The sequence below is a fragment of the Pomacea canaliculata genome, linkage group LG5, assembly GCF_003073045.1.
Source record: "Pomacea canaliculata isolate SZHN2017 linkage group LG5, ASM307304v1, whole genome shotgun sequence".
NCBI lineage: Eukaryota > Metazoa > Mollusca > Gastropoda > Architaenioglossa > Ampullariidae > Pomacea > Pomacea canaliculata.
The window spans coordinates 8,362,022-8,375,565 of record NC_037594.1 but is presented as its reverse complement, the minus strand read 5'-3'; the positions used below and the strand labels follow the sequence as shown (position 1 = coordinate 8,375,565).

Below are 13,544 nucleotides of genomic sequence, written 5' to 3'. Positions count from 1 at the left end.
CCTGTTTCCTTTTTGACCACCTACCTGCCATTAAATGCTAGTTACACATTAGAAGTATGTACATGCGCACACATATCCCCTCCACACACCCACACACACACACGTACTTCTTGCAAATGTTTTAACTGCACTGTCCTCACCAACCCTCAGCACGAATGAGGAACTCTTTCCATCCTCGCCATCAGTCGTCTTGCACAGTTTTTAATGCAAACGTATTTGAAATATTTCATTTGCATGATGCATTTATTTGAATTTTATTTAATTTTTATGAAGACGTGTATTTGACATGCATTTAATAGTCGTGAATGTATTTATTGAGGACAATAAGATGTTCATCAGCATGGCACCTCTTGTTTTTGTCAATCCATTCGTCATCCGTCCATTCAAAAATTTCTGAACTAAGACAGGTCTATTCTATCAAGCAGACATCACTGTTCAAACCTCATTCCTGTCACGTCTTCTAATACTTGAGTCTGCATGCATTAGGCGCACCTTGAAGTAAAGCCACAGACTGTGTTCTTGTGAATGGAAAAAAACCGTAAAGTATTAACTTTGTTATAAACAAAAGTTGTTAAGATAGTAAAATCTGGGATATTCGGCATTTTATAAACAAAGATTATTTGTTAGCGTCAAGGGAGAGTAGCACCAACAGCGACTCACGATCTCCTCCTCAGTCTGCAGGAGTTGTTCCCGTGGTACGTGCCCTGTACCTATTCCTCCCTGCGCATCACTTAGTTGTCAGGTGTGAGTTAAAGCTGTCCATCGAAGTATCGAATCAAGTCATTTTTTTTATCTTTCACAATTCTGCTTTTCAGTTGAACCTTTATTTTGCATTTCATTCCTCCAAACATCTGGAGGAGGCTGTTCAGGTGAACGAGGATTGTTGTTTACTAATGATGGACTTTTAAATTGTTAATTCCTTGTTATGGGTTCGTCTTTTTAAGTATTCTAATTAAAATTGTAATTCTAACTCTAATTATAATTCTACTTACTAATTAGTATTTTAATATTTACACACACTCGCACTCTCCTTTCTTTATGTTAATGCCGTTTGCTCGATCGCTCTGGCTTCAACCTTTTAAACGCAGTCACTGTTTTTTAATGTTTGGCTGAATTACGGTTATTGTATAATAAATAAGTATAATTTTGTAATCTCTCGTGTTTGGTTATTTGTGAGAGACAAGAGTATTGTGTGAACGTACGAGTACTTGTATCCACGTGTCTGAGATTTTGTTACTGATGTTTTTAGCGTGTATATGTGTATGATATATATAGAGAGAGAGAGGTGGCTACTAGGAAATGTAATAACAAAGAACGACATGTTGGATTTGAGATGAAAAATCCTTCTGTCACAATGGATACCGTGGTATATATACATATATGTATTTCAGAAGAATTAATTTCTGTGGTTGGTGGCCCAGCAGCTGCAGCTGTCGACAGCTTCTTTACTTTTCCTGCCATTGTCTTGTGTAAACAAAGCCGCGAGATGCAGCCTCGCAGGACTGTCCCGCGTTAGAGAATAAAATCATCCAATCAGCAGATGGCGCCATCGTAATCTCGGGCTGGGTTGCATGGAAAGGTCTTAAATAAGTCTTAGAATCGCTGGATTCTAGTACATCGACTAAGCAAAGTTTGGCCCGAGTAGCTGACTTGTCTCTTGAGACTGATGGCTGGAGACTTATTTTCAAGACCTCACACACATCAGCTCACGGCGATTTTTGGAAGTTTAGAAGAAAATTATTTAGGTTTAAAGTTAAATTTGACTTAAGGACCCACATGCAACCAGCCCTGGTTCTGTCTTTGAGTCGTGCTTTGAGAATTCTGTTTAGCAATACTTAGAATGCTGTAGTTGCTGAAAATACATGCTGACGGAAAGACATAGTTTTACACTTTTGCATATGATCCAAGGTAAATGTAAAAGTAGGGTGCTTGAAAACGACTTGAGAACCGTAAGCAGGTCAGACATTCTGTTCTTCAAATATCTCGGATAGTGCTGTGTGTTTGGACACAGTTCCTTAACCTCATGTGCTACGAAAATCGCTTCGAAATGTCTAACCCTGACTTAAACGGTAAGTTCATTATTACAGCCAGAAAATGAAGTTGTGAAATTTACTTATTCTGAAAAATAATGTTTACTTCTTTTATCGTGATACGTAAAAATATTTAAAATGTACGTTATCAACGATAAATCTGAAATCTTTGTTCACTGTCGATTTCCTGTGCTATTAGGTAACACATACCAGTCCCACATGAAGAAGCTCCGGAGACGATTTGCTGTTCATCTCCTGCTATTGTCTGTGATTTGTGCAACAAAGTTTGAACAGCTCTCAGCTGAAACCTCGACAAGACTCCGAGAGTTTGTAAGTAGTACTTATATACATTGTAAGGTGATGATCTATAGTTTGTTGCGACATTTAATCCCTAAAGGTCATACAAAAATAATGGTAAGCACTTTTCATCATATTATCTATTATTCTGTTGCCCTTTCCAGTCAAAAATATGACAAAATGCGATGACTTATTGGCGGGGATGACTGTAGATTAGGGAAATGACACTGGGGGCGCTCCACAACACTCTGTCTCTTATTTCCGAGGTAAGGCGAAGGGGCAAATATACATCATAGGTACCACTGACTTCTGGACAGACAAAATAGAGATTCGAGATACGAGTTTCTTCTTCCAACCCATTGACCACAGAACCTTCTCAAGGAAGCCAAACAAGACAATGGAGAAAACGTTGTCTGTTTAAAAATACATTTTCGTATTATATTTAGGTGTTGCAGTCACACGTGTTGTAGTCCAGTTTCTATTTTGGAAGGCGACACTTCTATGTGAGTAAAAATTTAAGGAATTTCCAGGTAAAGAAATGAAAAGGTGTGTCGTTGCTCAAGCTGCTATTATCGAGCTGGTTGTTGCGCGGTTTGCAAGAAGCGTTTCAGGAATGAGAAACCGTTCTTCATCAAAAACACGGGGAATTTACAGTCACGTGATACTGAATTCACACCATCAGGGCGTGCTGCGCATTCGAGGTCAACTGCCATCTTGTACACTATAGACCCACTTTTTCTTGTCACCTCTGGATGCCTACACTCAGCTAGCACACAGTCACGTGCTCCTATCTCCTCTCCCTCCAGAAACCTCCTACAACCCTCTTTGCGCATGCTCCGTGGAGCTCGGCAGCGCAAACAGGAAGTAAGCAAACATTTATTCTGCCAGAACGCGCTTGAGTAACCATGGCAACGTCGCGATGGCCCCCGGTGTCATTTGCAGAGCCTGGCAAAGCGAACATCAAACAGAAGAACAAAGGTTGCAAGGAACATGCAGGTGGTTGAGTGGTGATGGCGTCTGTCGATTAACAGCCTCCGTGTGTTTGCTTCATCTCCATCTTCACCTGCGACACGCGCGCCGACATGATTACAAAACCGAGCGCAAGGATGTGTAACTGCTTGATCAAGGTGGCGCTCTTCAAAGGCATCGTAGATATCTTGTCATCTTGAATCCATTTGTGAATAATAACGACGACGTGAATGTAGATGTCCTCGAGGCAATTATTAGCCTTTTCATCCTTGCCTCAAATGGTTGATTTCTGCCTTCTCTCCATCTTCCCATCCCTCCTTTCTCTCTCTCTCTATATATATACATTTTTTATTAGATAAGAGTAACAGCAAAAACGAATTAAACCTTTTGCTATGGAGCATCGTACAGACTCAAATGAACAAAATATTAACTCTTAAACGTTTGTTTTATATTCTTCTTTGCTTTGTTGGTATTGTGTTGAATATCGTAATGACGAAGTCAGTGATATTAAAGACATATTTCTTTCTCTCTCTTTCTCTCCCTGTGCTGCCATTCTGTATTATTCCTTAAATTTCTTTCTCGTTCCATTTTGTAATCAAGGTTTATAGTTGATTCTCAAGTTGTTATTGTCCTTTCGTATCATTTGCTTAAAGAACATAACCCCATAACTAACCATCGCAATTCAAAGAACTGTAACCCACCATCCCCTAAATTTCCAGACTGTGCTTAAAGGTTTGTTTATTTAATTGAAAATCTCTTAGTTTTAAAAATAGAAAATATCTTCTAGTACATGTTTATCATCTTTGTGAACACATTTTGTCTTGAATTTTGTAAGTTTCATGTATTGACATTAAACTAGCTTTAAGTAACATAGTTGTTGTCTAAACCTTCAATGTGTTGACCTGCAGTAGTCGTCCTGAATGAGGAGATGTGGAAGAAGAACCCCAACATTCCCTCCATACTGCACAGCTTCGGGAACTATTCGAATGTGGCTTTACCATCAGTTCAGTTCCACACCATCATTGCCACTAACGACTCCTCAGCTCTTAGCCAAGGTATGTATAACTGTTCTCCAAAATCATTACTTTATAGATAACACTAGAATAAATATCGATATTTCTTTATATAAAACATTCAATAGCCATTTGTTCGGTGAGGAAGAACCTTTTTGCCCGACGTCGTTTAAAATCCAGATTCTAGAATGTACTTTTATTTTCTCTGCAGTTTCTTTCGAGATGTCCTAAAGAGCAGATATTGGGAGAAGAATTGTTGTTCTGTCGATAAAATAGTTTCATCGCTGATATCTTTCCAGTCTGTGACGAACTGAGAGACGGTGTAGTTGCTGTCGTGGACATGACGTCACCTCGCAACGCTCAACAGCTGCGGTGGTTGTCGGGTGTTGCTGGTCTCGCCTACATCTCCGTCGTGGACGACTCGTACTTCGGTAACAGTCAAGAACACGAGCGCCTGCATGCGAGAGTCGAGCCGACGGCGGTGCAGATGCTAAAGATCGTCACCGACATCGTCATCCAAGAAAACCTCAACAACGTGGCCTTGGTCTACGACGATACGTTTGGTGGGTGAACCTCTTGACCCGCTTCTTTACGTGAATATTCGAGTAATTAAACCTTAGTCTTGATTCTTCCGATATTTTGAGAGCACCCAAAGAGACGGCAGTCACGTGATGATGTCATCTGTCTGCAGACATCCAGAACCTGCCGCGCAGGATCCTGGTCAACGTTCCGGCTCAGCACCTGTACGTGAGGTTGGACCAATCGGAGAACGCGACACAACGGCAAGTGAGGATGTTAAAGGACGTCACCATCCAGAACATCTTCATCATCGCCGACACCCAGAATGCCCAACGGTTTCTGCTAGAGGTGAGATGTGGTTATGTATTTGATGTATATGATTTATTTCGTGATGTAATTTCAGGATGTACGTGATTCGTGTGGAGTTTTAGTTCAACATCATGTCAGAAGGTTGTCGGTGTCAAATTTTTAAGCTTGAGTCTTACGTTGCAGGTTGACAAGAAATACCAGAAAGAAAGTCCCCCAATATATTCCTCCTTACGAAGGTAATAAAGATTCCAGAATGTATTTCAAAGGAAGAGGCAAGTAAAATGACAAATTAGAACACAGTTCACGGGTGGTACAAGGAAAATTTTAATAAAATGTGTTCGGAATTATTCAGAAACCTATAATTTTAACACAATTTCCCTATTCTGTTGGCTTTTCTTGTAAATCCTCCTCGGCTTTTTGTATTATATCAGTGCACACATGTGTATGTTAAAAATGTTTTATTACGTAACTTTCATTCCATATGACGAACAGTTTGTTTGTTTGTTTGTTTGTTTGTTTGTTTGTTTGTTTGTTTGTTTGTTTGTTTGTTTGTTTGTTTGTTTGTTTGTTTGTTTGTTTGCTCCCTGGAAGGAGAGCGCTGTGAACTGTGGCGGATGTCGAGCGCGTGGGCAACTAGCGACGATAACGGCCGAACCGTCTGCCGTCGCCCTCCAAACGTTTGTCGCCTTCATGCAGCGTCATGTGACCACAGATGACGTGTATAACTCTAGTGACGTCAAGGTATCGTTACGTACATCATACTGTGCGTTGTGATCAAGAGATGGTGGATCTGACAAAAAATGTACACTGAACTTCCCATGCTCCGCCTTCTCTTCCTCAACCAGCCTTCACACACACAATGAGAGAAAAAGAAAAAAAAGCTCGTCATACATTCTTTTTATTTTCTCAGGTTGACGAAGCTGTGGCCTTTGACCTGGCTGTCCTTATCCGCTCATCAATGCCCTCGGTGGCTGCCAATCTGGTCTACGACGACTGCAGTGCCCTTAGCTCTGTGGATGAAAGAGATTTAGAACAGAGCAGACGACTCATTGATGCTCTGCAGCAAGTCAGACTTCGATAATGTCTTGAATAGCTTGCTTTCTCAAGTTATCATTTATTTATTATTCATTCATTCATTCATTTCACCTCTGTATTTTGTCTGTCTCTCTCTTCTCCACTTCTCCGTACCTGTCTATCATACGTTGATAAAGTTCACAAACAGTATTACAGTAAGAGTCATCAGTACCTGAAAGATTTCAAGTTTTGTCTCTTTCTATAACGTGAAGAAAAAACCCAAAAAAAAGTCATTCATAAATATGAGATACAAAGAAAAAACTTTCAACTACATGTAATTGTTTTTAAAACTTGTGCATCTTCTAAAATATTATTCAAGTTCTTACATTTATTTAAAGGCAAGAATTGATGGTGTCTTTGGAGCGATCTCGACACAAGACAACCTCACCAGCTTCTCCATGACATTGTCAATAAACAAACACTCGTACAAGGATGGTCTGCAAACAGAGCAAGTGATGGTGAGACAGGGATGTTTGTGATGAAGTCTCTCACACAGCTAATTATTCTCACTCGACTTGTTAATTTAAATACATGTAGTTTGTTACTTTCCTAATGAAAGCAGTCTGTGTACAACAATGACGTATCCAACAACGGAAAGGTAGCGGACTACTTTCTAAACCAACATGAGAAGGTGGCTTATGGATTTCTGGTATGAAGTGATTGTTCTTTTATGTCTCAGATTGGGTCCTGGACTAAAACAAGGGGTTTGAACCTCACACAGTCTTTGATTCTCGCCGACCGCAGGCCGCACTACATGGTGGTCACCGTGTCTGGGGTAGGTTTTGTTTGACAACACGACCACGGGTGGAAATTTACTTTTTGTGATTTATTTGAGGAAAATGGTTGTGATGTTTACTTTTGTCAAGTACTTAAGTAATTTCTGTAGCAGCAGTCTTCTGATATCTCCCTTAACTGTTGTCTCTCTTAGAATCATCCTTTCGTCTACAAAGATATCCCAGCGAACTTCAGGGAAGGTCCAAGTTACTATGGTTACTGTATCGAGCTCCTACAACTCATCGCGAAGCAACTGCAGTTCAACTACACTATCTACGAAAGCCCGGATGGAAAGTTTGGAACAATGGACGACAACGGAAAATGGAGCGGGATGATTGGGGAGTTGATTGAAAAGGTAGTTAACATGGGACAGAATAGTGCGAGTGAGTGGTGTTCATTGTCAAATTATATTTAACATGTGATACTTTTGAATTTTAACATATAAAACTGCGAGATGAATATAAACAGAATGAGAACAAAACAAACCTTCGTGTACAGAGAGCAGACATGGCGGTGGGTCCTATATCCATCATGGCGGAGAGAGAGAGCGTGGTGGACTTCACGGTCCCCTACTATGACCTGGTGGGTCTCAACCTCTTGATGCGCAAGCCCACGGTAGACTACAGCCTCGTCAAGTTCCTCAGCGTGCTGGACGAGAACGTCTGGGGCTGCATCATCGCCGCTTTCCTCGTCTTCAGCGTCCTCATCTGGCTCTTCGACAAGTTCAGCCCTACAGCCATCAAAACACTCGCAAAGAGTCGAAGGAGGGGCAGCAGGAGGCGCGGGTGTTCACGTTCAAGGAGGGCATCTGGTTCTGCTTGATGTCTCTGACTCCACAAGGTGAGGCCACGTGTAGATACTTGGTTTCCAGAATACTTTGGCACCACTGACTTGTTCAGTTAATCTCTCCTTGTTCATTGTTGATTCATTCATTCATTGCGTCAGGTGGCGGGGAGACTCCGCGAGCTTTCTCTGGGCGCTTGGTGGCCGCCACCTGGTGGTTGTTCGGCTTCATCATCATCGCCACCTACACAGCCAACCTGGCCGCCTTCCTGACCGTCTCCCGCCTCGAGACTTCCATCGAGTCTCTTGACGACCTCTCCAAGCAGTTTAAGGTCAAGTATGCTCCAATGAACGGCAGCTCTGCTCAAACCTACTTCTCGCGCATGGCCGAGATTGAGCAAACCTTTTACAAGTATGAACGAGCGCACAATTTGTTTTTTTTCTTTCTTTCTTTTCTTTTTTTTTTTTTTTTTTCTTTTTTTTCTTTTTTTTTTTTTTCTTTTTTTTTTTTCTTTTTTTTTTTTTTTAAAGTTGGGCGGGGGAAATTTGGATGGAAAGGGACCAGGAAACAAAAATGTGGCGGACAGCTAGAGCATTATTTATTATATGATTATCATAGCAAAGCAATTATCAGATTTAATCTTTCCTTGTTGACAAATTGCAAATTAAAAGGAAAATTTATTCTTTGTTTATTTTTTTTTTTCTTCGTCAAACCACAAGTCTTGCTTGAACGCAGGATCTGGAAAGACATGAGCCTGAGTAACAGCATCAGCCCCCTAGAGAGAGCCAGGTTGGCCGTGTGGGACTATCCTGTCAGCGACAAGTACACCAAGCTGTGGAACAACATGCAGGCCAACACGTTCCCACGAAGCACTAACGAGGCCATCGAGATGGTTCTCAACGGGGACTTCGCCTTGATATGTAAGTGTCCACCGAGCGGTTAGTTCTACCTTTGTGCTTCTTAAGCTTTAAGTCAGGTACCTCTGGGGTGAAAAACAAGAAGTAAGCTTACCTCGTACACTCGGGGTTGTGTGCTTTCAGCGGATGCGACTACTAATAAGTATGCCACGTACACCAACTGTGAACTGATGGTGGTGGGAGAGGAGTTCTCTCGCAAACCCTACGCCTTCGCCGTGCAAGAGGGCTCACCCCTTCGTGATGAAGTGTCCAACGTGTGAGTCGAGAAACTATCTGATAGCAAAAATGTTAGAGAAGGGAAATGTGGTAGTAAAGAAAGTCTGTCTAATGTACACACACACACCTGGTGGTACCAGCAGTTGAAGACTCTAGAATCGAGAGCGTTTGGTGACTAAGTTGTCTGTTGTTCATGTAAACAGCATCCTGCAGCTCATCAACCAGCGGCAGCTGGAGGACATGAAGAGCAGATGGTGGCTGCGGGACAAGCTGAACTGTCCAGACATCGAAGATGAGAGCGACGGCATCAGCATTCGAAACATCGGCGGCGTCTTCCTTGTCATCGCCGTCGGTTCAGCCATTGCTCTCGTCGTTCTGGTGATGGAATGCTACTGGTAAAGTTGGCTGGCTGGCTGAATGGCTGGCTGGCTGGACGAAGTGATTAATCAGTGGATGGATAAATGGATGGAGAGATGGTGTGGTTGGAGGATTTTTGAGAGGGGATGATGGTTGATGTTGATATATGGATGGGAAAAGACTTTGTTGTTTAATGTCCCAGGCGATGGAAGCTGGAAGACTCGGAATAATACAGTAAATATTTCAAACTCAAATCTTGCTCAAAAGTGTCGTGAGGGGCACGATGAAAAAAAGCAACATATCTTGGTTTGAAAGGTGAAATCCAGGTGGCGCACTTAGTTTAACTGTTAAAAAAGTTGAATACTGATAATGACAGGTGCCTTCAGCTACAGTACGTGAATGGTTTTGACAATGTTCACGATCTCAGTGAGGCATATCGACCCTCGTCAAGTGAGGTGAAGACTGACGTTGAAGAATCAGTGTCACATGCCAAGCCGATCCTGTGGCTGTTTTATCTCAGGTGTCAATCTCAATGTATGCCGTTACCCCAGGGTTAGTTCCTTAGAACCCCATTTTTTAAAATTCAGTTTATTGCTTTGGGTGTTTTAGTTTTGTCATGTGTCTGCATCTTGATTCGCCTTACATCAGACTGTCGCGGTCATGCGTGTCACAGTGGTTGTCGTCTGCTGTTGTCCAGGTACAGATGCCGACTCAAGAGGAAGCAACCCTCGGACGCCAGCAGCAGGACAACTCTGACGCAAGATGGCGCCTCGGACGTGTCACAGGCCAGCACATCAGAGCGTGGCAAGCTGAAAGCTGTGGACAGACCCACGAACGGACAGCCATCGGCCACGCGCGAGGTGCTTTTTGAGATGACAGATCAGATGTAGTCGTCACGCGCGCAGGCCGTCGAGTCCAAATGTTTCTTCTTAACCGTGCAAAATGTGAACGAACGTTTGAGCAAGTCTGGCAAGGTTTACATTAATCATTATTGATATAAAAATCCCCATAATTTAAAACCTTGGACAAACTGGATCGAACGTTTGCACTGTGAGCACTCAAGCATAACCATTTAAACTTTAGCACAATTCTTGAAGAGAAAAAGTTTCGAAAGTGGATTTCAAGGGAGGTGTGCAGCAAGAGGAAGTTTAGGGTGTCCAGACTGAGCTGACCTGAACACTATTCTTTATTACAGCACCCAGTCCTGCCGAAAAAGTCACCAAAAAAAACGAAAAAAATGAAGGACGAAAAGCTCAGATATCACATGATCAACTGTTGATGCTAAGTCGCCATCCGTTTCTCTTGACACCTGGTGTGCACTTCAGATGGCCATCGGTTTTGTTATTTTTAATCTTTTTAAATAAAAATGGTGGATAGACAAGTCGTATTTGCTGCTTCCCTACTTATATCATTTATATCGTGGATATAATATTGTCACATTCTACCTTCTCCCTAAATACCGATAAAGAATTCTTTCTAACTTTACATTTTGTCTCAGACTTTCTGTTGTCCATTTGTCCGTGAGCGTGTGCTTCTGTACATGTGTGTGTGTGTGTGTTCGTTCACGAGGGCGTGCACATACCGATCGTTGCCTAAATTTAGATTATACTTTTATATTTATATTATTTTCGACTCCATATATTTTACATGTATGCATAGATAATACAAGCACGCACACAGAGCTCATACACACACAGAGCACACCTTTGTTTCAGATCATCTATTTTCAGAAGACAACATAATGTTTATATACATTTCAGAACAAAGTAGAAAAAATATTGTGTTAGGTCTTTTTTTTAATGCTTTTGCGAGCGTGGCCTCCTGTAGTCAGAGATTCAACATTTCCGCACGTTTTCCACGTGTCATCAGGGCTTCAGGACAAGAGATGGGGGCGAGGATGGCTCCAGGACAGGGAGGGTGGGGTCAGTAGTCGTGTCCAACCTCACTTCAATATATATCTGTGCAGAAAAGAAATAAAATGAGTTACAGTGTCGCGCTTGAGAGACCGCGCTGTCAGTTGTGAAATGCACGCATGAACAAACAGACTCTTACATGTGCAGGCACACAGACAAACACATCAGCAACTGCACGCATACTAACAGAGATGAGAGGGATGGAGAGACAGACATGGAGCTAAGAAATGAAATCGTGATAAACAAAATACTCGCATATACACACACACATTCACATGTATGAACCCTGACAGTTCTCAAGCCATGTCTTAATCTGAGGACACTCCTGGTCTGATTGACAAGCTGACCAACAGTCAGATCCTCTTCAAACCCTAAACCTAGTTCATGATGGAACTGCCACAGGACGCGCCCATGCTCCTCATCATCTAACGATACCAAGATGGACATCGATGTCAGATATTTCTGATCACTAAATGATCGGTAGATTAAGACAAGGCTGTGATCATTCAGTTTGTAGGAGGAGTCAACCTACCAAGTCCTTCACACGTGCAGCTCTGGAAATTGAAATACAGGGATCGAGGACAGTCCTGAACATATCCACCATTGAGGAATTTGTAGGCGTTGTTGGCGGGCTTCACGTGGCTTGCATCCGGGCATCCTTAGCAGAATCATAAACAGGAAAATATTACACCAACAGCCTACTATCAAGCAAATAACTAGATAAAGGACTAGTAGCTGTCAAGACAGTTCAGTAATTAACAAAGACTTTGCCTTTGTCTCGAAGAAATGTTGATTTATTATTGTTGTTTACAGTCACAATACTATTTCTGTCTCTGTCTCATTTTAGCAACAAAGTGGAAAAAAATATTAGTAATTTGTTGCAAAACTTTTTAAAATGGACTCTGTTTTCAGCTGATTGACACACCTGCGGTGCAGTAAGCGTCCGCCACACATTTGCGCTGCGCGATGTCGTAGCTGGAGTTGTCTCCGCAGTCGTTCAGTCGGATGCCGAGTAAGCTCCCGTTCGAATCGTTTTCACAGGTGAAGTATGTTGAGCAGCTGCTCGAGAAAGTGAACACCTTCCTCTTTGTTCACAAGGATCTAGAACAGCCAAGGTTGGTAAGGTCAAGGAAGGTTCTAGCGAGTCACGTGTTGATGAAGGATAGAAGAAAAGACGAGGCTTACTTCTGAATTTTCTGTGTCTTCGTCTAAGAGGTATCCCTCCCCCATGTATTGTTAGATATTTATTTTAATGCGTAATAGCTTTATTGTCATCTTCATTGGTTGTCATCTTCGTCTTTAGGAAAGCTTCGCCCTTTATTATGATCCTTATTATTTATTGTTGTGCTCTGATCTTCATTTTGTTGGTGAAAGGTTTCTTTGAGACTGCAAACCGCTTGTATCAACGGCTTGGTAGCCAAAGTTTTCTAGAAGCTTCAGTCACAGTGAACTGACAAAAAAAAATTTGTGGAGGTTCTAGAGAATCATTATCTTGCTTTGTTCCTCTGACTCTGTATTTATGTCTCGTTTGGATGTTTCGGTGAAACAAGAGGTTTACATTAAGATTCCGACACCTCTCTATTATACATCCCCTCGCATACATCCCTGTACAATTAAAATACATTTATATCTACACACATGTCTCCATCTACAAGCATCTACATACATATACTCTAGGAAGGACCAAAATAGTTCAGATGTGTACGTGTTCTTACCTTCCTCCAGGCCATACTGCTCCAGGATGAAGTAGTAGTTCGGATCGTCTGCAGTCAAGTAGAAAGATTCATAATTGTCTTCACTATCTGTGTAAACATCTTCTTGCTTCTCGTACCCTGAAGGACCCTGCGTCCCATATTCTGATGAAGGAGGGTTTCTGTCTTCCGACGGTTTATAGTCATCGTATCCTGCCACGCTGGGCGACGGCTTGGAGTTGCTTAGTCCTGACACTGAAGGACCATCGTATCCGATGGTTTGGACTCGCCGTACCCTACCACTGGGTTTGCATTGTTATACCCTGGAGGTGTGGGCTTTGTGTAGCTTGATGGCGCGGGAGGGACGTAAGCTGAAGGGCGGTCAGTCACATACCCTGCAGGTGGCCTTCCGCTGTCGTATCCTGACGGCGCGGGACTGGGGTAAACTGTTGGCTGAGGGTTGGGATATCTTGATGATGGTGGAACATAACCTTGTGGGTTAGGGACGATATACCCTGCTGGTGGTAAGGGGTTTGAGTAACCTGATGGGTTAGAGTCACCGTACCTTGGTGGTGAAGGGTTGACATAACTTGTTGGGGTAGGAAGGAGATACCCTGCTGGTGGTACGAATTTGGGTAACCTGGTGGTTTATAGTCCCTGTAACTTGGTTGCGAGGGGTTG

General features: G+C 42.3%; 1 protein-coding gene across 1 annotated transcript; it reads left to right on the top strand.

Moving 5' to 3' along the window:
• The first annotated feature begins 2,065 nt into the window (after positions 1–2,065).
• Positions 2,066–10,761, top strand: LOC112563944 (ionotropic receptor 25a-like). The gene is given in 17 exon segments (XM_025238418.1): positions 2,066–2,360; positions 4,205–4,351; positions 4,609–4,872; positions 5,001–5,176; positions 5,321–5,373; positions 5,569–5,878; positions 6,048–6,203; positions 6,550–6,669; positions 6,891–6,986; positions 7,140–7,340; positions 7,484–7,706; positions 7,709–7,825; positions 7,931–8,180; positions 8,505–8,689; positions 8,810–8,942; positions 9,106–9,297; positions 9,957–10,761. Coding segments are annotated over 16 exon segments (2,796 nt in total). The 5' UTR covers positions 2,066–2,360; positions 4,205–4,224; the 3' UTR covers positions 10,150–10,761.
• Positions 10,762–13,544: the final 2,783 nt, after the last annotated feature.